At 39.1% G+C, this 24297-nt stretch overlaps 1 protein-coding gene and 1 long non-coding RNA gene across 7 annotated transcripts in view; one reads left to right on the forward strand and one right to left on the reverse strand.

The window, feature by feature from the left end:
* The window catches only part of LOC309623421, a 720194-nt gene that overhangs the window by 133931 nt on the left and 561966 nt on the right, over window positions 1-24297 (reverse strand). The gene's annotated exons all lie outside the window — the stretch shown is intronic.
* Window positions 1-24297, forward strand: part of ADAMTS16 (ADAM metallopeptidase with thrombospondin type 1 motif 16) — a 160340-nt gene that overhangs the window by 54332 nt on the left and 81711 nt on the right. For 4 of the 6 annotated variants that reach the window (XM_082380311.1, XM_082380313.1, XM_082380312.1 and 1 more), the window contains exons 9-12: window positions 5336-5401; window positions 6512-6649; window positions 14337-14490; window positions 23997-24092. In XM_082380311.1, the coding sequence (XP_082236437.1) occupies window positions 5336-5401; window positions 6512-6649; window positions 14337-14490; window positions 23997-24092 (454 nt within the window). The remainder of the gene's footprint in view (window positions 1-5335; window positions 5402-6511; window positions 6650-14336; window positions 14491-23996; window positions 24093-24297) is intronic. The other 2 variants (XM_082380315.1, XM_082380314.1) reach the window with 1 other exon arrangement.

Consider the following 24297-nt stretch of genomic DNA (forward strand, 5'->3'; position numbering starts at 1 on the left):
TGTTTTCCTGCTGGACTGAAATTGTACTTGAAGCTTCTCCTAGAAAATGCACAGCCAGGAATTACAGCTTTTCTATTCTCACTTTCATCCTCATTTTATTTGCAAATTACAAAACTTGCAGAAGGCAACGTTTGTGATTTGGTCTTTGCAAAGTTGATTTCTCCATCCCCTGTTAGAAACTGGACTGAGGCCACTCATGTCATCCCGACCTGTTCAAAGCATCTGTGTTTGTGTGTGTGTGTGTGTACACATGTGTGCCTGCCCTTAATGGGCTCTCACAGAGGCCCTGCAGACTTTGGCTCTGTGTGAACTGATGACCTGAAAGTGAAGCTTATATCTTATTACTGATCCCTTCATCATTACAGGTAATGATTGACTTTTTCAGTGCCTAGAAAATTGCACCTACACTTTACAAAGCTTTCAGTTAAGTCATAATTGTAAATAGGCTGCTAGAGTTAAAACTTCAAAAAAACTCATTATTTTAACGACATGGGGCTCTTGCTGTTCTCTGAAGCATACCTGAATTTAATTAAACAATCAAAGTAAGAAATATTTAAGTCATCGAGGGCTGAACAAATCAGCATTACACAAGCAGTTGAGATTCAGGCCCCTGGTGCATCCAAGACGAGGCTCCCGGCCCTCCAGTCAACAAGTATTCGTGTTTGCTTTTATTTTTTTCTTAGAAGTCAACTATTAATATTTCCTTTCATCACGAGGGCTGGGTGTAGATGGAAAAATAATTTCTTCCAAACAAGGGGAAAGTGTTTTTACTTGCAAGTGAGAATACAGATGGGAGGAAGGAAAGGAGCTCTAGATTTGGATGCAGGCAAGTCCCATGCCTAATAGAACTGACCTCCAGAAAATGATCAGCTCCTTCTCCAGTACCTGTTGCTTAGAGAATATTGTGCAAGAGTCAGAAGGACTGGGAGCTCTGAGCGTTTGATGTCACCAGTGAAATAGCTTCTGATCATATTGAGGAAATAGGAAATACATGTGGGAGGTGTGCACGTAAAAAGCACGTGCTAATTGCCAAAATAAGTGATCATAATAGTAATAATGCTAATACCTGCTGCTTAGAGAATATTGTGCAAGAGTCAGAAAGACTGGGAGCTCTGAGCATTTGATGTCACCTGTGAAATAGCTTCTGATCATATTGAGGAAATAGGAAATACATATGGGAGGTGTGCACATAAAAAGCACGTGCTAATTGCCAAAATAAGTGATCGTAATAGTAATAATAGTAATAATAATAACGCTAATACCTGCTCTTTGTGGAGTAGTTTCACATGTAACTCTAAGCCTGGAAACCCCTGTGGATGATCTCTTATCTTCCCTTCACTAGCTGGGCAAGTAGGCTGGGCTGAACATTCAGCACAAGAGGCGTGGAGGAGCTGCAAGGGGTCAGAGGTGAGCTGAAGGGGGCGTATTTCTAACACGTGGTTAGCTGTGGCAACTGCATCAAATGAGAGGGGCCGCAGCAGGGAAGATTCAGCAACTCAGCTCCGTGCATTTCAGGTGAATTGAAAACAAACACATTTATTCAGTTTATTCATTTAATAACTATTATTACTTGGAGAAGGAATCACAGGTTTAATGCACGGATCAAACAGCATGCCTTCCTCTTATCCTTGGCAATGAGCTCTAAGCAGAGTCAATTTCTGAGTTCTGTACCTTAAGAATTAAAAAATAATTTTACATTTATTAAGTTGTAAAACATCCTGTTTCACAGATGAATTTTACTTCTTCGGTTTGGTTTACATTCAGATGACATTATTAAGGTGGAAGAGTGCTTCTCTGTGCCTTTCAGCCATAGGTTTCCTAACCTTTAACTCAAAGAAAGATTCAGTTCGTGCCCAGCTAGTTTCTTCTGCGAGGTTCAGTTCTTTTTATCCTAAGACATCTTGTGGTTTCTACTGGGGAATCTGACCTAAAAATAGGAATTGCTAAGAACCAGTGTTTGGATCTGTGTTGGGAAGGGGAAACGAGGGACTGGAGCTGAAAGCAAGGATGTGTGCTTTCCCTTAGTGTGTGGGACTGAGCCAGGACTGGTGCAGGGCCAGTTTCCTGCTTGTATTAAATCACTTGTCACAGGATGTGTGGTTTCCTAGATGCAGGTGTTGAAGAATTGGCACAGACACACTGAGGGCTCAACTACACATTTTGAAGAGTATGTCATCTGGGCATGAATCCATTTGAAAAATTCTCATTTGCCAAAGGAAGTCATGCCATTGGATGGGTAGGGCCCTGGGACTCGTATTCCAGATACCCTGTGGTTCTCTGGCAGCCTGACAGTGACCAGGCTGCATCTCCTGATCTCCTCTTACGTGGGTTTCCATGTGCAAAACCCGTAGAGCCTGTGAGACCTCAGCAGGTGCGTGCAGGTGCAATTTAAGTTGCATTGTTTGAGCTGAACATTCCTTGTATATAAAGTCAGCTTAAATACTTAATTTGCATGATCGTTTCAGACCATCAAGACAATATTAAACATACTTACTGTGCTCAGGAGTATTCATGATCCATCGTTCTGTCCCCTGTCTTTTCCACTACTTACTGACCCATTCACCAGGCACAATTTGCATTCTGCCAGCAAAGCACTGTGTAGGATTCTATAAAATGACTAGGGATCCATGCCCTCCAAAGCCTAAAGAAAGATAAGATAGGCATGGCATGCAAGGGGTCAAGCAGTGAGGGCTGTAGGCATTTCAAGAGATGCAAGGAAAATCAGGGAAATCTTCTGGAAAGAAACAGAGTTGGTGCTGATACCATTCGGCTCAACCATCCTTGGCTGGTGATGTTAGACTCCCTTTCAAGCATTTGATGGCGATGTGTGCACCTCACTGATTTATGACTGTGCTCTGTCATCACCCTGAGCCCCTACAGCTGGGTCAGGGAGGCGCTGGGTGATTTTAAGGTTTGCGGAATATCAAAGCAAGTGGCTGCTTAAAGATCACCTGGTCTGGTGATTGTCAGACGGCCCCCTAGGGAGGCCCAGCAGCTCGGAGCAGCATTTCTTACCAATTTTATTTATTGTCATTCCTCCTAAGATTTTTGTTTGTCTCTGTGTCCAACAAGTATTTGAAACCCATTGACCCTTGGCTGAACTGCCTCCTCACCCCCCTACACACACACACACACACACACACACACACACATACACACACACACACACGCACAAAATATGTATGCAAGTGATATCTGACATCTAGGTGTTGAGAGATTTGATCAAGACCACATTTGAATCTGGGAAGGAGACATTTTGAATTTTCCTTTTTGACATGCATGGTGCCAGGTATTCTGAACAGTTTAAGAGGAAGGTTTTATTATCCCATTTTATAGGTGAGGAAACTGAGGCTCAGGGACTTGAGAAGTTTGCTCCAAATCAACCCACTTGTGAACGACAGGAGCAACACCCTGACGGAGGTTCCCCCGCCTCCACAGCCTGTGTTCCCCCAGGTTATCTGACCTGCCCTGGCCCTGAGAGTCCCATATGACTGCTGTCCCCGTGTCCACTTCCCGTCTCTCGGGGAGGATGGGTTTGCTTCTTGAAAAGCCTGCATCAGACTCTGGACAAGTAGATCCTACCTGTGGTGCTGTCATCACCTCCAGGGTGTGATTTACCATCCAGATGGCTTTGACCCATCGTTGCTTTGAAGGGGTTCTCCTTTCCTTGACCCACTGCTGTCTGATCAGCCTAAAATATTGGTACAACCTCTAAAAAAGCTTGGCTGTTCATCATTCTGGGTGATGCTTATCATTAGTAATAAAGAAATACTTGCTGATGTAATTGAATAACTCAAGAAAATTCTATAGAAGACATTAAGAGCATCTGACATTGAATATAACTCTCAAGTCCAAGTTAATCTGAAATTATGTTTACATTTGGGTATTTGAGTTGGTGTTGTAGCTGGAAGGTTGTTCTTTATTCATTCAACAAACATCGGTGGAGCACTTGTCACGGACTAGTGAGTCCACTTGCACTCAGGCTCTGAGCACGGTTAAGAAGAGCCCCTGTAGATAAGAAAGAGAAAAAAGTGCATTGTTTTAACATATAGGGTGATAACCACCTTGAATAAAGTACTATGAGTCACGGAAGCAAAAAAAAATGTCTGGTATGTATAACTTGAATAGTAATTTTATTTCTTAGTTGCCAAATACCAACCTTATCTTCAAAATGTGCCCTATTCATTCTTCCATGACTTTATTAATGTTAATATCAGCTGTAATTGTTGTGTGGTATTTTCATGCCCCTGTGCTAACACCCACAGCAGTGCAGAATATGGGCTTTGTACTGCTTGGAAAAGCAACTCGAGACATAGTAGTGCTGAAGTTTGGGTGGGCATCAGAATCAAGTTATTGTGTTAGGATTCACCCAAATGCCAGAGCCTAACCCCCAACTTACTAAATCAAAAATCTAACAGGGTGGGCTTTGGGGAGACACATGTGTGGTGCATTTCTCAGATATTCTGAGACTCAAAAAAGTCTGAGAATCACTGAAAATGCCTTAGATGAAAATGGTTAAGACCAAGGTGTCCCCAGACCTGGGATGTTGTGGCTTTGAATTCCTTAGAAATGTAGGCAGAAGTGGTAGCAAGTTCATCTAGGGCACTCGCAGGACCCTAATTTGTCTTCTTTATATTCAGGTCAAGGGCCAGCCAGGGGAGGGTACTTTGTTATTTGGTTTTTATCACTTTCTCCCCAAAGCAGCCTCCACATGAAGCCTCTGCATCACCGTGACACATTTCTTCTGCCATATGGTTACCCTTACCTTGATTGATTGCTTTTAATAGAACTTCAGAGAATGGGTGGAGTCCCAAATGACCACATCTACATCACCCTTGGTACTGAGCAGGAATTTTGCAGAAATTCCACAATGTTTGTGCGCCAGATTTCCTTGGACACACCCTTCAATCATGCTCTGGTTACACTATTGCACGGGTCCCGCCTGGGCTCTGACGTCAGAGTGTCGGGTTCCAGTCCGGACTCTGAGACCCTGGGCAAGACTGAGGAGTCTTGCTGTCACTGTAGGCTTGTAGGCTTGTAGTAAGATTCGGGTTAGAAAATATAGGTAATGTGCTTAATGTCTTGTCTGAAAAATACTGCTTACAAATGGGAGTTGTCATTTTTACTGATATTATTAAACAGCTCTAAGAAAAACAGTTAAGTCTTCAGCCTCGGACACAAGTGCAGATTCCCTGGCCCCCTTTTGGAGCCCACTTCCCCTGTGTTGGTGTCTCCTATCCCTGTGACCCTCCCTCCATTCATCCTGGGATTCTTGGTGGCAGAAAGCCCACGGATTCAGTAACCCACCTATCCTTCTTTGCTTTCTCCCCTCTAGCTTTTCCCCTTCCTTCTGTATCCCACTCATTCAGAACTGCTCTCTGGGAATCTATACAGTGATCAGGTAGGTACCAGACATTAATGGCCAAAAATGGCTTGACTCTCCAAGGGTGTATCTACCCTAATGGGAAGTCTTCAAGGTCACGGAGCTCCCAAATCCCTGAGGCTTTCTTTCCAAGGCAGTCAGTTGTGCTCTTCTGAGGTGGGTGAAGATGGCAACATGAGGCTATCCCACAGGACTAGCTTTAGGAAGTTAAGAAGAAGAGACCTACTTGGTGGGGAGAGGTAGCAACTCAGTCAGTGGGATTCTTATAGGTGCAAGGCTGTAGTTTTGTCGAGTGACAGTAAGGGGTTGCTGTTGACATTGTGGGATTTGAACATCTGCAAAGGACCCTATTAAGAGGTCCCATAGCCACTGTAGCCTGAGATGTTCCCATATACTAAGCTAGGGCTGGAGCCCCAAAGTGGTCTGGTTTCAGTCAAGAGTAACAGACGTACCTTCAAACAACGCCTGCAGATAAACGCCACCACAGCTACTCACTGGGGTTCCACGGCACCACTTCCTCCAAAGGGATGTAGGGAGTCTGGTCAAGTCCTGGCCTGCTGTCACAGCCTCCGGCAGTGAAGACCTAGCATGAGCTGGATCAGCACTGGGTGTAGGGACAAAATGTCAGCACCACCAAGAGGGGCGGTAGTGGTTTAGTAGTTCTTAAATTGTGTAATCCACTCACCTGTGGAGCCTGCATTTGTGTTTCTGACAAACACCTGGAAATTCTGACCATGGCTGGTGAGCAGCAAAGAGTGTAGAGAGAGAAGAAAGCAGTGAGAACATCAGCAGCTTTTTCAGTATCAAATAAACTGCCCTCTACATCCCACTAGAAATGCTTTTTTATAATTAAAATGTCTGCCCTTGGCAGACATCTGGACATGTGCTCTGTTTTGATGTTGGTGTGCACTTTCGAACAGCTGGACAAATGGTAGTTCTCCAGGAAAGGTCTGTGACCTCATGGATATTCTCCCCTGTTTGGCTGTTAGGACTCTTTCTTCTGCCTGCCTAGCATACAGGAGAAGGGGGACCTTCACACTGTTGACTTGACTTGTGTTTGTTAGAGTGTGTTAGACAGTTGAAACTGTTATTTGTTTTGAAAGACCCATTTCTTTCTCTCTCTCGTAGCTTCGGCATGGTCCATGATGGAGAAGGGAACGTGTGCAAAAAGTCTGAGGGCAACATAATGTCCCCTACGTTGGCAGGACGCAACGGGGTCTTCTCCTGGTCACCCTGCAGCCGCCAGTACCTGCACAAATTTTTAAGGTATGAGCCCCTAAACCTGGTTGTGTATCTCTCTGTGCCTTTGATGTTCACTGCTGGGTCAGCCTAATCCTGTACAAGAAGCCCCAGACTCAGGTGCCCTTTCTGCAGATGGCCCCCATTTGAAGGCATCTGGAGACATTCATTTGACCAAGGAATTTGCTAAACACTTTCTTAGAGCCTCAAGTTCTGCAAACTTAATCTGACATCATTTGACCTTTAGAGTCAAAAGAATCACTTAAGATACTTAGCAAACCAAAGTATTTGTCACTACCATTTAGTTGTTTTGTTTTTTAATTCTTACTTCTATAACCAGACATTTTCAGTCCATGATTTTTAAATTTTTTAATGTTTAAATCTTTTCTTGTAGTTTTATTGAGATATAATTGACATACCATGAATTATTATTATTATTTTTTTTACCAAATACATTTCTCATTAGGAGGCAAAAAAAAAAAAAAAAGAGTATATAAACCTTCACCTGGGTCTAAAATCCTATAATTTTAAGAATTATTTCTGGAAGGTTTTATCATAGGTCTAATTCATTTAGGGTATAGAACATTAAGGAGGTAGAGTTTGACCCCTTGAAAAAGAGATAGTCAGTAGATTCTAAAATTTTAGAGAAATAAGGGACTTTAAGAAACATTTTTAGATCTGCTAGTAAAGTGGATTATGCCCCTGGTTTTCTCTCTTTCTTTCTTATTTTTTCAGTAGAGCCCCTTTTCTTTTTTTTTCTGCTGCACAAATTAACCCGTCTTGTTTCTAGAACATCATTTGCGCAGGGTCTCCGGCCTATTTCTGTTGGTTTTACTCCCGACATTCTGTTCATTATCCTATGGATGGCTCCCTATGTTCAGCTGGGGCAGTGAGCGCACAGCTGCTTTCCCTTTCTTGCTGCCTCTTCCATCACTTCCAGACCTCATAACACATTTTCTGAGCTGCGTCCTGACTACCAGCCTTGGGGGCTCCAGCCTGCAGCTGTGGTCCTTCCTCACAGCCTTACTTTGAGACCTCAGCTGAGATATTTTACCACTGAAAGGAATGATGACTGCTTTCCATATTTTGTGCTACCCAGGAAGAGTGAGAATTTTGTAGATAATATCTGTACCCTGGTAATATAAACCTATATTCTAGGAATATCCACTTGATCATTTTTTTAATTTCTATTACCCAAAAGGCAATGTTCACATGATACAATCAGTCCTTCCAACATTTGCTGTTCCCAGTATGGTGGTCTCTTGGAGTCAAGTTGGGGATTGTTAGCACTTTTTTTAGCTTTTTCATGCACCTGTTCAAATGTGCGTGCGTGCGTGTGTGTGTGTGTGAAGGACTCTGCTTTCTCTAATAAAGAAGATAATTCACTTTAGCTCACAATGCTCTTATTTGTATTAACAAGGAAATTTTTGAGTTTTCTATATCCCAAATCCTTTCTATAAACTTCTACATTCTTTTCTTAAAATTTTACTTCCTTTTCATCTTAATGGCTATGATGAAGATATATAAACATTTTAAATTTTTTGAAATATGCTCTGACAACTTGAAAATCCCAGGGATGCAAAGTATGGGCATGCAGTGAGAAGCAGCATCATGAAAGAGTCCAGAAAAAGTTTTTAAACTGCCAAGAAATATAGGAAAACTCACAGAAAGGAAATAGTTATAGGCTTAGAGAATAATTATTTTGATGACATTAAATATGGGCTGTAATCTTCAAATCAGAATATTATCCTGAGAATACTTATTAAGATTCTGGAGTTCAAAGCCATTTTGTCCAGTGATGCTGGAATGGTTAAACATACGCTGAAGTATGCTCATTTGTTTTTGTGGCAATCAGTAAAACCCTTCTGTAGCCATGCAGTAACAAACATTTATTTTCAGGGGCTTTACTGATTTTTTTGGACCACATAATAATAAAAATGCAAGATTTTACATGCTCCCAAATTTGATTTCTCGAAAGATTAAATTTTCCAAGACAGCCTTTCATTGTCAAATTCACTCTTAAGATTCATTGTACTTGAGATGTCTAGTTGTGAATTGGACGTGTCCACAGTGCATCAATCCTGATTTTTCATTGGCTTAATGAACCTGAGACCATCCTTTACATGTTTGCTGACTTCCTGATTTCCAAGTAATCAAAATACTGTTATATTCTCCACCAATTAGTTGGCAATTTGGACATGATCCCAACAATGAGTAAGGATAAACGGCCAACTTTACAAAAGTGAATCTGTTTTCCTTTATGAGCAGCCTAGCATTGGGTACACGGAAAAAATATATATTATGAGGGAACTCAATTAGCCTGAATTTGTCAGCACAACTTTTCTCTATACTCGGTAGAGTCAAGAAGGACAGATATGTTTTTGCGGTAAATTCCTCAACCTCACCAATAAAGACATATGTCATTTCCTATGAGCAGACACAGACCTCGTCACATTCACTCATGTCTGTATCCCGGAGGCCTAAGACTTAGGGAAATTGTAGCTCGTTATTTTAAACTTAATGACAACACAGACTCATCTTCAATTTGCTTTTTAAAAACTTGACTCATGCACTTCTGATCAGCAGACACAGCTCCCCTCTTGTCATATGAATCTGCATCCATACACGAGAAAGGTCATCACAGGAAAGCAGGAGTTTGAGGGATGCCCTGCCGTACCCCAGACCACCCTGTTGATGGGAAAACTTGATTTGGCCTGGAAGAGTATGTTTTGGGGCATAATAGAAATAATACATTTCAGTTCACATCTTGCTCTGCTGTATAATGTTCGTCTTAAGAAAAACAAACCAGCGAGTCATGGCGGAGTGCGGTTTCTGTGAGACTGGAGAATGGGCACTGCCGTGTCGTTGATCAGCGAGGGAATCAGAGCTCATGTGCCGATCAGGTCTTCATCACTATGCCTGGGAAGGCCTTGACCTTGGCAACTAATATAACCTTTTCTGGGGGCTCCTGTTGTCTCTCTTGGAAAAAGAGGGGATACAAGTAAAAGAACTCTCGAGCTCTTTAACGTTTTATGGTTCATGAATCAGAGTGGGAAGAGGACTTTGAAATATTGTTGCAGAACCTCTGGCCTTGCCTTATTTTCTTCATTGACATTATATATGTAGTTAAACACATATATAGAAAAGTACAAAATTATAAGCGTATAACTCAATAACTTTTCACACAGTGAACATTTTAATGTAACTTCTACCTAGATCATGATGTGGAGCACGTTATAGTAGTCAAGTCATGGAAACAGCCTAAGTGTCCTTCAGTGGATGAAAGAGTAAAGAAGATGTGAGATATATGATGCATATGTGGTATTTATATATATATATGCACTCTATCTAATTATATCTGTCTATCTATCTACTTGTCTACCTATCTACACACACACTGTAATATCATTCAGCCATGAGAAAGAAGGAAATTCTGTCATCTGTGACAACATGGATGGTTTTTGAGGGCATTATGCTAAGTGAAATAAGTCAGAGAGAGACAAATACTGCATGATCTCACCCATATGTGGAATGTTAATAAGAAAATCAAACTCTTAGAAACAGAGAGTAGATTGGTAGTTTCCAAGGGCCGGGTGAGTGGGCGAGAGGTAATGGGTGAAAGTGGTCAAACTTCTAATGATTAGGTGAATGAGTTCTGGGACTGTCACGTGCAACATAGTGACTGCAGTCAACAATACTGTATTTTATAGTTGAAGCTTGCTGAGAGAGTAGATCTGAAAAGTTCCCACTACCAAATAAAAGTTCTAACTTTGTGAAGTGATGGATGTGTTAACGAACCTAAAAAAATATATGGAACACCGCTCTCCCCCCCAGAATCCCCTTCCCCAATCCCATCATCACCTCCCTCTTCCCCACAGACAACCATTCCTCTGACACAGAACGCCACCATAGACAGTTTTGTCTGGTTTTGAACTTACTATGAATGGAGTCATGAGTTATGTGCTATTTTGTGTCTGGGGTCTTTAGCTAAATATTTTGATTATGAGATTCATCCTTGTTTCTGCATAAAAATATGACATTCATTTACTTATTTTTAATTGCGTGGATATGCTCCAACTTATTAATCCATCCTGTTAGTGACAGACATTTGCATTTCTAGTATTTGGCTATTATAAGAAATGTCACTGTGAATATTCATTTGGTTTACACATATATCTCTGAGTATACACAGCAGAGGAACTTTGGGGTCATAAATATATATGTACAGTGTCAGTAGACACTGCCAAATAGCTTTCTTAAGTGGCTGTGCAAAGTTACAATCCCACAAGCACTTATGAATATTCAGGTTGTTCCACAATCTTGCCAACGCTTGATCTCGCTGGTCTTTTTCATTGTAGCCAATCTTGTGGGTCTGTGGTGGTAGATCAAAGTGGTAATTAATGAGATTGAACACCTTTTCACATGTTTAAAGTCTACTTTAAAAACCTCTTTAGTGAAGTGTCTGTTCAATTCTCTTGTGCATGTTTTTGAAATTGAACTCCTTTATTTTTCTTATCTCTTGTTGGGAGTACTTTATATATACTGAGTAGGAACACTTTGTGCATTACGGGAAATGTGTATTGCAAATATCTTCTTTCACTCTATGACTTAGTATTTACACTTTTAATGGTGTCTTTTGATAAACAGAAGAGATTTTTTATGTTTTTAAGGGAGTCCAATTACTCATATTTTTCCTTTAGGATTAGCACTTTCTGTGCACCACTGGAAAAAAACTCTGCTTACCCCAGAGCCATGAATATATTCTTCCACAAGCTTTGTTGTTTTGCTTATCACATGTAGGCCACCTGACTTTTGTGTAGGGCATGCAGCAGAGTTGAAACATATTTTGTCCTGGTGGATATCGGGTGATTGTAAAATGGCTGCAATGCTTTTCCTTCATGCACCCACACCCTGTTGTATCCCTGTGCCCTCCTCACTGACTCTGGGCTTAGCTGTGTGACCTGCTTTGGATGATGGGACAAGCGCAAACATGCCCAAGCATGAGCCCAGCCAGAAGGATCAGGGGTGGGATCTGCTCATGGCTCTTCAGATGCGATGCTGACCAGAGCCCACTTTCACATCGCAGTGTTGATGTGTGTGTCGCTGTGTCTCCCCCTGCACGGGACCTTCCAGGCCCCTAGTCTGTGCACTGGACCAGGCAGGGACCTCATCCTCAGGGCCATGTACAGATTCTCTGTGGCTCCTTTGAAAGTTTACATGTCTCTTGTTTTCAGGTTACTTTTGACATTTTTCTGTGATATTGGTTTTCTGTAGAATTTCTTTCATGTACCCATGTGTGTTTTTCTTTTTCTTTTTCCTGCTTGGGGTTTTAGAACTGCTTGCATCTGTGGTTTATTGTCTTTCATCAGTTTTTGAAAATGTTCAGACATTTTATCTACAAATATTGATTCTGACCCTTTCATTCTGTCTTCTCCTTTTTGGCTTCCAATTATGTAAATGTTAGAATTTTTCACAATACCTCACATACATATTTTGTATATATTCATTCTCTGGTGAAATTCTCCATCATAACCTCTTTTTCTCAAAGCTAATAACCATAATAATTTTAAACTCCATTTCTGACTACTCCAATATCTGGATTCCTTATGAATCTGTGTCTATTATTTGTGTATTCTCTGGGGTTTCAATGCTTTGGTCTCATCTCCCAATACATTTGGTAATTTTGAACAAACGAAGGATATTGTTAATGAAAAAATTAAAGACAAGATAGACCCCCAAATGATGTTATCTTTTCTTTCTAGCAGACAGGGCAGTTGCAGTTTATCAGTAAGTCACTTTGGGGTTGAGCTGATGTCACTCTGGCATTCGGTCTTCCTAAACCAGCCTTTCAAGTTATTTCTTTACACCTTCAGCAAAGACCTAGTATGGCTTCCGTGAAAATCTTGTTTACCAGGGCCGACCCACAATTTCAATCTTTATCTCCCAGCCCCACCAGATTGCCAACACCCTGCTCAGCTCCTCAGCCTCGTAAGGACCACTTTCCACTCAGCCACTAGGCTTCTTAACAGCTTTTTATGACTCATTAAATTCCTTGAGGAGAAAAATATTACTGGGTGTTGGGTTCACTTCTCTACTTTCCTTTGCTCTGGAAATGTTCATCCCTCATGTTCTTTTTACTTTGATAGCCTTCTGATGCTTGTAGAACAATCAGTCTCATACGTGCTGGTCCACCATAGTTAAAAGTGGAAGTCCTCTTTGAATTAAATTTTAAGGATGAATAATAAATAATAGGTTACATTTGATCAAACTATAAAAAATCCTGAACCCGTGAACTTTAAAAAGTTTTTTTCAGTCTCTTGCTTGGGTTCATCAATGTAACTGACTTTTCCTAGTTTCCTTTCTATGCAATGGGAATAGTATTGCCAACCCTGATGTAACTTTAGGGAGGTAATGGGGAACATCTAACTAGTATATAGGAATCATTTGAGATCATTAGAGAGAGGTGCTATGGAATTCCAAAGTTGCCAAATCACTCCTGTCATGGAGTGTTAGTTATGCTTTTATTCATTTTTCTCTACTTATAGACCCTTACATCATGATCATCGTAGCAGTAATAGAAAGATCATTTATTCAACACTCACAGTGAGCCAGTCACTGCTCTTAGCACTTTCCAAGCCTTTGATTTAATCTATTAAAAGGCTTCTGACCTCCTTGCATGTATGTTTAATGTCCTGTCCACAGTGACTGGTGCCCTTCCTCATGTTTTATGTATGTGGATATTAATTAAGGGCACACATGCATCAGTGGGCTCCAAGGCAATAGAATCTGGGACCCGGGTCCTGGAGACTGGGGCCAGAAAGATTCCGATCAAGGTGGACCACCACACAAAGAAAAGTTTGGGGATGCTTAGGCAGATCTACTGTTGTTAAGTTTATTGTGATTACAGAGGTGTTTTGTTTTTGTTTGTTTTTAGTTTTTGCTTATTGAAATTTGTAAATAGGATTTAGTTGCTATTTACAAACACTTGTTTCTCCTCCCTCCAAATGCAAAAATTATACTGAAGCCTGTCTCTGGTAGGGAAGAGGATACCCTATTTGTGGAGGAAGAAATCATTAGTTGGCCTTTAGCCCATCTTCTAGGGAACTTAAGGAGAATTAATTTTCTTCTTGACTTTGGAATCTAGTCAGAAATCAGCCTGCGTATAGAGCATTTCTGGTGGAAATCATTGCAATGCTCCATGTGGAAGCTGGAAGCTATTGTGCAGGAAAGGAAGGAAGGAGGGAAGAAAGAAAGAAAATTCCAGCCTTTGAAATTGGCTGATTGTGTTTTGCTGTTTACAGTGCCCATTTCATCGTTTTATTGTTCCTAGCAAGAAGTGTACTTTTTAAGGTGTCTGTTATAGAAGCTCCTCACATCAAACATCTGGTTGTATTATCCCATTTCACTCTCCCCATGATAGGTTTGAGAAATCCGATGAAGAACAAATTGCCTCCCTGGAAAAGGTGAAACATATTATGAACAATTTCAGAAAATGTGGCCTCTATATTTTAATAGAATTAAGATAAAAGGTATATTGGACCTCAGGAGAAAAATGTCCCCTCTTCTTTATACAAGACATGGGGTAAAATTGCATGAGAAAGAAAAGGCGTGATTGAATTACGTGTAATTACATGTAATTCATTCATTGAATTACATGATTGAAGTTACATCTTTGGTAATTTCCAGCATCACCAGTAGTTCCTCTTTGTTTTAGCACTGCCCAAGCTACATGCCTTGCTGATCAGCCAAAGCCTGTGAAGGAATACAAGTATCCTGAGAAGCTGCCGGGAGAGTTATACGATGCAAACACACAGTGCAAGTGGCAATTTGGAGAGAAAGCCAAGCTCTGCATGCTGGATTTTAAAAAGGCAAGTGACTCTTGGCAAATGTTCAATGTAAAATTCTTCATAAAACCGTTTTATTCAGTGAAGCTGACATTGATGTATTCTGCGTTTATTGGGTACCTACCAAATGTCAAATCCTGTATGTTAGGGCTGGTCCTATATAACAGGAAACACATGTTTTACTGGCAAAGAAAATGACAGTGGATACTGTTGTGGGGATCAGTTTCCTCTCAAGTACTGACTTGGCCTGTTGGGTCAGTTCTTTCTTTCTGATTTATCATGTGGGAGCTCAGCGAGAACTCTTGGTTGGTGTAAGATGGCAAATTAATACACTGCATTCCTTTCAAATGGTATTTAAGAAACAATGTCCCCCCGCCCCCCTTACCTTCCTCAGATAGACAAAATTTACTATAAAGCAGTAGCCTATCTGGGACTTCTGATTATTAAATTCCTCAAATTAAGTGTTTCTAGAGAAGTCTTTCATAGAACTCCATTGACCCCAGGGACACCAGCAGACTGGTTTCCTCATATAAATTCCTCATATAACACAGAGACATGTGCTCTCGCTAGACAAGGGAAAACCGAGATTTCACAGCTTGCCCTACTAAACCACTAGGAAAGCTACCCTAAATTAAATGAAATTAACTATTTTTGAGGGTTTTTTTATTCTAGTTTATAATGAAATCAAGAGGAAAATAGACAAAAATGTATAGTCTTCCAGAAACCTCCAACATTTCAGAATGCACTGGGAATATTCCCCATTTCAATCTAATGTGATAATCTTCTTTCTTCTAAACTAAAGTAGATCTCCCCCCAAAAGTCAATTACAGCCATGTGCCAGAACTGGATTCTTATCTCCTCAGCTGGGTAATCTCAGCTGGGAACAAGAATAATAAACCAGTCAGCATCAGCATATATTCCCAATGTTGCCTTTTCATTGGCAGAATATGTGAAATCCCTGAGAATTTTTTGCGTGTCACTCTCCTGTTTGCTAAGGAAACGGAGCATAAAACTTTTCTTTCAAAGATGGAATGTTCTACATCATGCTGCTGGTTTTCACATTATTTTGCTGTGACCATGGAGTATCCTCCATGGTAAACTAGTGCCGTTTGGAAAATACAGGAAATAAGAAGTTAAATGCAGCAGGTCTTTTTATTACTGAGGAAATATTTACCTGCAGGGAAATGTATTTCTTACAGGTGTACAACTGGGTTTTAACAAATGTATTCCCCCGTGTTACCAGCATAAAGCTAGAATGTTCCCTTTTGCCCCCTTCCATTCAATCCCCTCCCCACCCCAGTAAGGAACCATTGTTCTGACTTCTGTCACCGTACTTTCACATTGCTTATTCTGGAACTTCATAATTGCCAAGTAAAGTTTTCACATTTCGCCATTAGATATGATGCTTTCAGTTTTACATAGTTACCTTTTATCAAGTTGAAAAAGTTCCCTCGTGGTCCTAGATTGGTAAGAGATTTTATCACAAACTTATGTTGACTTTTATCATACTTTTTTTTTTCTGCATCTATTGATATAAATGTATTTTTCTTCTTTATTCTGTTAATGTAGTGAATTATACTGATGGGTTTAAAATTATTTTTCATTGATTTTTGAATGTTAAACTAACCTATATTCCTAGGATAACTTTACTTGGTCATAATCTATTATTCATTTTTATATTTTGTTGATTTGATTTGAGACTATTTTGTTCATTATTTTTATATCCGTGTTCTTGAATGGTATAATTTAGAAATTTTTTTCTTAAAATTACCATTCAAGAATTTATATCAGGGTTATGCTGCCCTGAAAAAATGATTTGGAAGTGCTCCCTACTCCTGTGCTTTCTTGAAGAGCTTGTAATAAAATTGCTATTGTTTCTTCCTTAAAGTTTTGTTAGAACTTACCAGTGAATCCAATCTGCGGGAAGGTTTTTGTAATTACTAATTCAACTACACTAACACATGTAGGGTTATGCAGAAGAAATTCCTAGCTAGACTGATCAGATTCATTGGAAAAAAATAAATAAATAAACATCAAAAAATGACACAGGAAGAGACCTTTTCCAATGAATTTTTTTGTTTTATCTGTTTTTTTTGTTTGTTTGTTTGTTTGTTTTACCAAAAGTTGTTTGTAATATTCTCATTTATCCCTTGAATGACTGAAAGATCTATAGTGACATTTCCTCTTCTATTCCTAATAATGGTAACATGTGTTTCTTTATCTCCTTTTCTTGGTCAGTCTAACTAGAAGTTTATCAGACGAATTAGTCCTTTCAAAACATCAGTATTTATCTTTATTAATTTTTAAAAGAAGTATTTGTTGGGTTCTTTTCTATTTCATTAATGTCTGTTTTGTCTTTATTACATACTAAGGCTTAATGTGACTTTCTTCTCCTTGCTGTTTATGGGATAAACTTGGATCACTGACTTTAAAAATTTCTTCTTTACTAATATAACCATTTAACTATAATTAAAGCTAGTAATTTTTTTTCTCAGCAGCATTATTAACATATATCCTGAACATTTTTAGATGTTGAATCTTTAATATTATTAGCTATGAAATATTTTCTCATTTAAGCGGTGATTTCTTCTTTAACCCATGCATTATTTAGGAGTATACTATTTAACTACCAAATAATTGGTGATTTTCTAGACAGCTTATTAATTTTGATTTCTAATTTTGTTCAATTTTATCAGAGAATATACCCTATAAGTATACTTTTGAAATTTATTGAAACAGATTTCATAGCTCAGCATTTGGTCTACCCTGGTGAACATTCTATGGCCACTTGAAAGAATTGTGAATTCTGCAGTGGTCAGGTATAGTGTTCTAGATATATCTGTTTTGTTAATTTGTCTGATGATATTGTTTATAGCTTCTATATCCTCTGCAATATTTGGTACTTGTTATGTAACAATTTAATAGATATGAGTGTTAAAGTCTCTAACAAAGATTATGTATATTCCTATTTCTCCCATTAGTTCTATTAGTTTTTGCTTTGTATATTTTGAAGCTGGGTATTTAGGTGCGTACACATTTAGGATTTTTATGTCTTCCTGACTCTTTCATTAATATACAATAACTTTATTTTATTTTTGATAATGTTACTTTCCCTTGAATTATACTTCATCTTATGTTAATACAGCCACATCAGCTTATTTAGGAATACTCTTTGCATGATATCTTTCCCCACCCTTTTACTTTCCATTTCTCTGTGTTTTTATATAAAATATGTCTGTCGTAACATCCTTTAGTTTGGCATTGCTTTTCTATCCAGTTGAACAATCTATAGCCTTTCACTGGGATGTTTAATCCATTTATATTTAATGTAATTATTGACATAGTGGATTTAAGTCTACCATTTTGCTATTTGTTTCCCATTGTTCTCATTCCTTTTTTTCGTTTTCTTTTGGATTAAACATGCTTTTAAAAATTCTATTTTTGCATCAATTTGCTTTTTAGCTATATTTTCTTGTATTTTTAGTGGTTACTCTAGAGATTACAGCTGCATCTTTAATTTACAACCTACACAGAATTAGCATCATGTCACTTTATGCAAAATGCAGGATTCTTACAACAAATAAGTCCATGTATCCCTCTTTCACAGTATGTACTATTGTCATCATGTATTTTATTTCTATGCATGCTGTAAACCACATGACACAATGTTAAAATTTTTGTTTTAAAATAATGGGTTGCTTTTAAATAAAATAGGGTCATCTTTTATATTTACCCACATGTTTGCCATTTATTATTTATGCTTTCTTATATGCTTTCTTATAGATCAATTTCAAATTGTATCATTTCCTTAGGGGATGAAAAACTTCCTTTAGCATTTCTTGTAACACAATCTGTGGCCACAAAGTACGTCAGGTTTTCTTTATCAGAAAATGTTATTAACTCACCCTCAGTTTTGAAGAACACTTTTTCTGAGTACAGAATTCTAAACAGTTTATTCTTTTTTTTTTCCTTTAGACACTTTAAAGATATAATTCCATTTTCATCTGGACTCAGCTGTTTCTGATAAAATGTTTGTCATCATTTGTATCTTTCTTCTAACATTTCTAATCATTTGTTTAGACAATTCAGCAAGCTATGCGTTTGGGTTATTTTAAGTTTCAGTTCCAGAATTACTATTTGGTTCTTTTTTTATAGTCTATATTTCTCTAGGGAATGTCCCATTTGTTCACTTATTATGTCCATTTTTAAAATATATTTATAACATTACATATGTTACAATTATATATTGTAACATATTGTTATTTTATGTTACATGTATTTATATTATGTTATTATAATAGGTGAATCCTTTTGATCCCCTGAGGCTTATTTTACTCTTCCTTAGGGCTCATCTGTTCTGGTTTTTCCTTAGCCCTAGGGCATGGCCTGTACTCCAGTTTGTGGTTCTTACTCATGAGATGTGGACGCCCGGGATGCTCACTGAAGTCTCTCCACTTTGTGTGGCCAGAACACTGCTGTCTCCTAGCATTGTGCATCTCTGTCTTCTAGCCCTTATCAGCTTTCAGCCTAAATCTGTTGCCCTCTTCCAGGCCACTTGGAGTCTCATCCTGTACATCAACCATTCACTCCCCAGATAAGGACCTGCAGGAAATCCTCATGGAGACCTCTGGTGCTCCCTACTAAATGCAGCTTTCTCCTTTCTGGTCCCAGTTCCACAAATTCTAGCTACTTCTGCAGCCCCAACTCTGATCTGTGCACCCTCCATTCAGTGAGACTGCTGTTGTCTGCATGGGAACCATGTCTTTGCACCGTGGTCAGCAAAGTGTTCCCAGACAGAGAGCTGGGCAAAGGTGACGCCCACCTTACAAATTCCCTTCTCTCGAGGACCATGTACTGTGTTGCTTGTTGCAAGAGTCTGAAACAACTGGCCCATACATTTTGTCCAGTTTTATAGTTTTTGTATGTAGAAAAGTAAGCGTGGCACCAGTTACTTCACCATGAACAGTAGACAAAATACCTTTTGAAAAATATCCATTAAAGTCAATATTGTGAGCTTATTCCCTATGATGTGAAATTGTTTTTCGATCCAATTAAAGTTGACATATTTTTCTTTTTATGAGTTAAATTCTACTTGTGTGGCCAGACTCTCTAATATAATGAATCTCAACTTTAGATACAGAGTGACAATTAGATTCTTTATTTTCCATATGAATTAAAGCATCTCAAGAAATTATAAAAGTTAATTTTTTAAATGAACTCCTACTGAAATTTTATGAGAATGGGTCTATTAGGTTGAAATGTAAAGACCTGGAAGTTTTCTGACTGAAGAATATAAAATAATAAATAACAAGGAAACTACCCAGTGCCTCAACCAGCACTTGGCACTTAAGGCCCATTCAGTAAGACTTTGCTGGGAAGGGTGATAGATGGATGGATGATGTTTTAGACAGGGTTGAACCTTTTTTAAGTACCACGTGCCATTTAGTTTGGAAAGTTAAGAGCTAACGCGAATGCATATGCATTCTTCTTTTGGATAAGTAGATGTGTATTTGGTGTATATGTGTGGGTGTTAACATACTTGTTTATAAATCCACACACATATATGGCCATGGCTTTCTCTGTCCACTGATGACTTGTTGATAATCAAAATTAGTGATAAAATCACACCACTGCTTGAAAAACAAATAATTGCAATAAATTATATATCCTATTATAACATCATTTGTATATGCATTTTTAGTTTGTATTTTTGGAAAGTCTGATACTGACAGTTTGAGAAAACTAATCTGGTGGCATTCTATTCACAGTATGGAAATGCCACAATAAATCCAACACAGTCATCTGAAAATGTTTGTTTTATTTGGGGTATTAGGTTGTGATGTTAAACTTAACTAAGTCAGTATTATCAAAATAAGTCATTGTGAACATAGCTCTTAAATTATGGGAAGGAATAGCAAGTGAGAGAACCTTCATTAAAGAGAGTACAGTATTCCTTAACAGCAAAGATAAAAGCAAGAGTGAACTCTGTACATGGGCCTCAACTTTCTTCTTCTTAAGTCAAGTATTAGTTATTTTAAACATTGTGTCTTTATCAAGTTCCTATTCAGCTTCATCAACATTTCTTGGTGGCCTGACCCTGCAGTCTGAGATGCAAGTTGCCAGAATTACTTTGAAATTTGATCACCTTAGTGTCCTGGGTACTGTTGGTAAATTGGGAACCCACCCCCCAATCCAGCAGGTATTGCATTCCAACTTCCTGGCCCTAGAACCATGATTTAATAGGGTCATTGTTCCAAGAGGACTCTGAAGTTTTATTAAGAATGTAATGACCTACAACCATAATGCAGAATTTAGTACAACCATTGTACATTATGTCCAGAAGTTAGCAGTTAAGTCAAAGTATGATAAAACTGAGAGGAGGTAATTGGGTTTTGGTTGTTTAGATAATAAAATAAACATTGTTTGAGGTACTAGAATTTTTATTTGTTTTCCAGGATAGAATGTCACATTTTTATTAAATGACCGGCAGTTACATCTATAGGGCACCAAGGTCTCGAATCTTATTTGATATGTTGAAACACAGTAACATGAATTATATATTTCAAGGCTCTTGTAGCTCTGTGATTTATTTCTGCCTGGAGGCCTGGAATTGGGAATTGAGCAGCTTCCAGAATGAGGCTGAAATACACAGATGGCATAAGCTGGGCACAGGCTGAGTTACTGTCACATGCTTTAGTGGTGAGCTGTCACCAGAATCCTATACTTGAGAGCTTCTTACTTAGAAAATGTAAAAACTATTGCCTTCAATAGTTTCTTCCATCCATATTCTTTATCCTGCAAAATGTTCCCCAAAACTACAATGTAAGAATATTATGAAAATCCTTTGAATAGTAGTCTAGGTGTAGTGTTTTCATATCATAAAGTCACCCTCTTAAGTCATCCTAGAAGTTTTTATGATCACAATTCACTGATCACTATTCATTTCATTTTACACTAAAAATGTTCCTGCTCATTCTGTCCAAGGTTTCCATAGAAACAAACTAACAGATGTTCAACTCAGAAAGCATTTACTGAAAGCCAGCCAGGTACTAAACACTGTTCCAGGTATTGGTGACAAATACATAAAAATAATTTAGCATTTTAAAACACCATTTATTTTATCATCTTGCATCATCCCTGAAACTGCCTCCGGACTTAGTACCACTGGCTCCCTCAGGCCACAGCCATGAACCCAGGCTGGGGGCTGGGATTGAGCTCACATCTCCTCCCACCTTTGAAGTGAGAAAGGACACTGACATGAGTTTGGTGCCTGTTAGGTGCCAGGCCCTGAGTTGGGCACATTACCTACCTATGACACTTCATTCAGCCCCCAGGACAAGTCGATGGGTGGTTGCATTCAGGGAGGATACCGGGACTCTGCCTGCCCAGGCCTGCCATGCCCAATTCAAACCAGACATGCTTACCTTCTCAGAAGCCCAAACCCTCTCCTGGACCACTGTGTCCATCCCCCGCTGATCCAACCACAGGAGCAGGTATCTCTGTCACATCCACCATTCACTTATCATTCACTCATCATTCACTCATCCATCCGTGTGTTCATCTGTTTGTGTGTGTGCACACCCAGCCACCTAAATCAGTAGGTCTCTGAACCAGCACTCACGGGCAAGTACGCCTACCCTGCACCACTGTCTGGATTCTGGCTTTGATCCACCATATTTCCACCCAGATGTTAAGCCGGGGTCCACAAGTTCAGGTTTCAAGGGAGCTTTATTTATATCCTGGTTTCTGTCAAGATGTCATCCTGGGAAGCAAACAGAGCTTCCCAGTTGTCTCTTTGGAGACTTACAGATGCCCAGGTCCCTGCTTTTATGGATGCCTTGAGGTCCTCTTATGACTCTGATCTCTAACCACCGTTCTGGGCAAGAAGAGAGGCTCCCAGCACAGCATGCTAATTCATGTCATGAGAGCCAGGAAAGCACTAACCACCAGCGTGACACATTTGCCCCAGTAGCACTTAATGATTCTGGAGGACTCCCAAGAAGATGAAGTTTAGTGGTACAGTGATTGTAATCTTAAGAGGTTACTATGAATACCTTGAAATAAAAGCAATTAATTGATATCAAAATTAAAACATTGACAGTTTGCTTCTTAACAGTCCATGTTCTGCAAAGCTGTCTTATTAGTGAGAGAGATACAAGCGGAAAAAAATATAAGGCAGTGCCTTTAACAAATGCCTTAACTTTTAAATATATAATAAGTACATTTATAAAGGAGATTTGATAATTAGTTTTATGAAGGTAAAATTAATATGGATTATTAAAAGGGAAATCCTTCAAGAGTTCACTCACACCATGCAGAAAGTCTCCTGTGAGCACATCTCTAGCATCATTGAAACAGAAAATAAAAGCACAAGTGCCGTGAAATGCCATCTTTCAAGCAAAATTAGGTGGAAGTTTTGCTGTGTTGCATTTTCTTTATAACACGAAAACACCCAGTAGATGCAGCTATTAAATGACTTGGGAAATAGTACAGCACTTGTTCAAATGTTCAGAACAGTTGTGCAGATAATTTAAGAAATGTTTCCATCGTGTGCAATTGAAGCTACCACCAGCATTCCTGAAGGTCCCATCATTTCATGAGTCCCACTGCTGACTGCCCTTCACTAAGATGTTCCTTTGGGCCCAAAAGGATATAGAAGTAAAAATAATTCCTTATACTTGGAGAGGCCTTTATTGTGTATAAATCTCAGATCTTGTTTTATTTTATTGACAAATCAGCCGTGTGGGGCTTCCTTCCTCTGCACACGTCTTTCTTCTTTCTCGTCTTCCTTTGCACGAACCCTTCATTCCTTCTCCCTTGAATGTGCCATCCTTGAGCTCAATAGTTGGCTCAAATGTCCATCTTCTCTGACTCCTTCCCTGGGTCCTCCAGGCAAAGCCCTTTTCTCCTGGCAAGCCCACCCTGCACTGTGTTCTTCCCCTTGTAAGGGCACCTCTCCCCATGTGCACCACATGGTGATTTACAGCTAATCTATCCCTCTAAGACCATTCTTGAGAGGGTAGGTCTGGTCATATTTCTTATGGAACCTCCTGCCTAGTAAGATAACTGGCATATTCTAGGACTTCATCGAAGATTTGGGGGTGGTGGATGAGTGGGTGGGTGGATGAATGGATAGCTGGGTAGAGGAATGGACAAGGAGAAGTTAGTGAAAGGTAGGATGGAGAATGAATTATAAAATGTTAGGTTTTATTGGGTTTTTTAATCTTAATTTTTCGCAGTTTTCTTCAGTCCGTGGATTAAGCATATTTTACTTCTTAATTTAGAAAGTGTAATTTTGTTAAATGTATGATGAATAAATATAAATAAATAGAGCTTCAGGGATAGAATTAAGTTGAAGCAAGTCTAGAACATGAGTCTTCTAGGTCGTCACTCTATCATATGCACCTACTCCAAAGTAGACGTCAGCTTTCAATTTATATCAGTTGTTTTTCCCTTAAATTTTTCAGTGATATTTCATCAGAGTTGCATGGATCATTTGTAATACTAATGACCATTTTTTCCGCCTTTAGGATATCTGTAAAGCCCTGTGGTGCCACCGGATTGGGAGGAAATGTGAGACTAAATTTATGCCCGCGGCAGAAGGCACCACTTGTGGGCGTGACAGGGTAAGAAGCTAATCTTAGGCACATGCATCATATTCAGATGTCAGTCTTTCAACCATGCGTCTTTCCTCCGCTTGCCTTGGTATTTTTTAAGCCCATCTTTCTGATATATATGTCCATATCTATACCCATGTCAAAAGATTGTGTTTAATTTATATTAATTCTATGAAGAGGACTCCCCTTCATACTTTTCCAATGATATAATTGA

This window comes from Balaenoptera borealis (genome assembly GCF_965194805.1).
Source record: "Balaenoptera borealis genome assembly, chromosome: 2".
Lineage (NCBI taxonomy): Eukaryota > Metazoa > Chordata > Mammalia > Artiodactyla > Balaenopteridae > Balaenoptera > Balaenoptera borealis.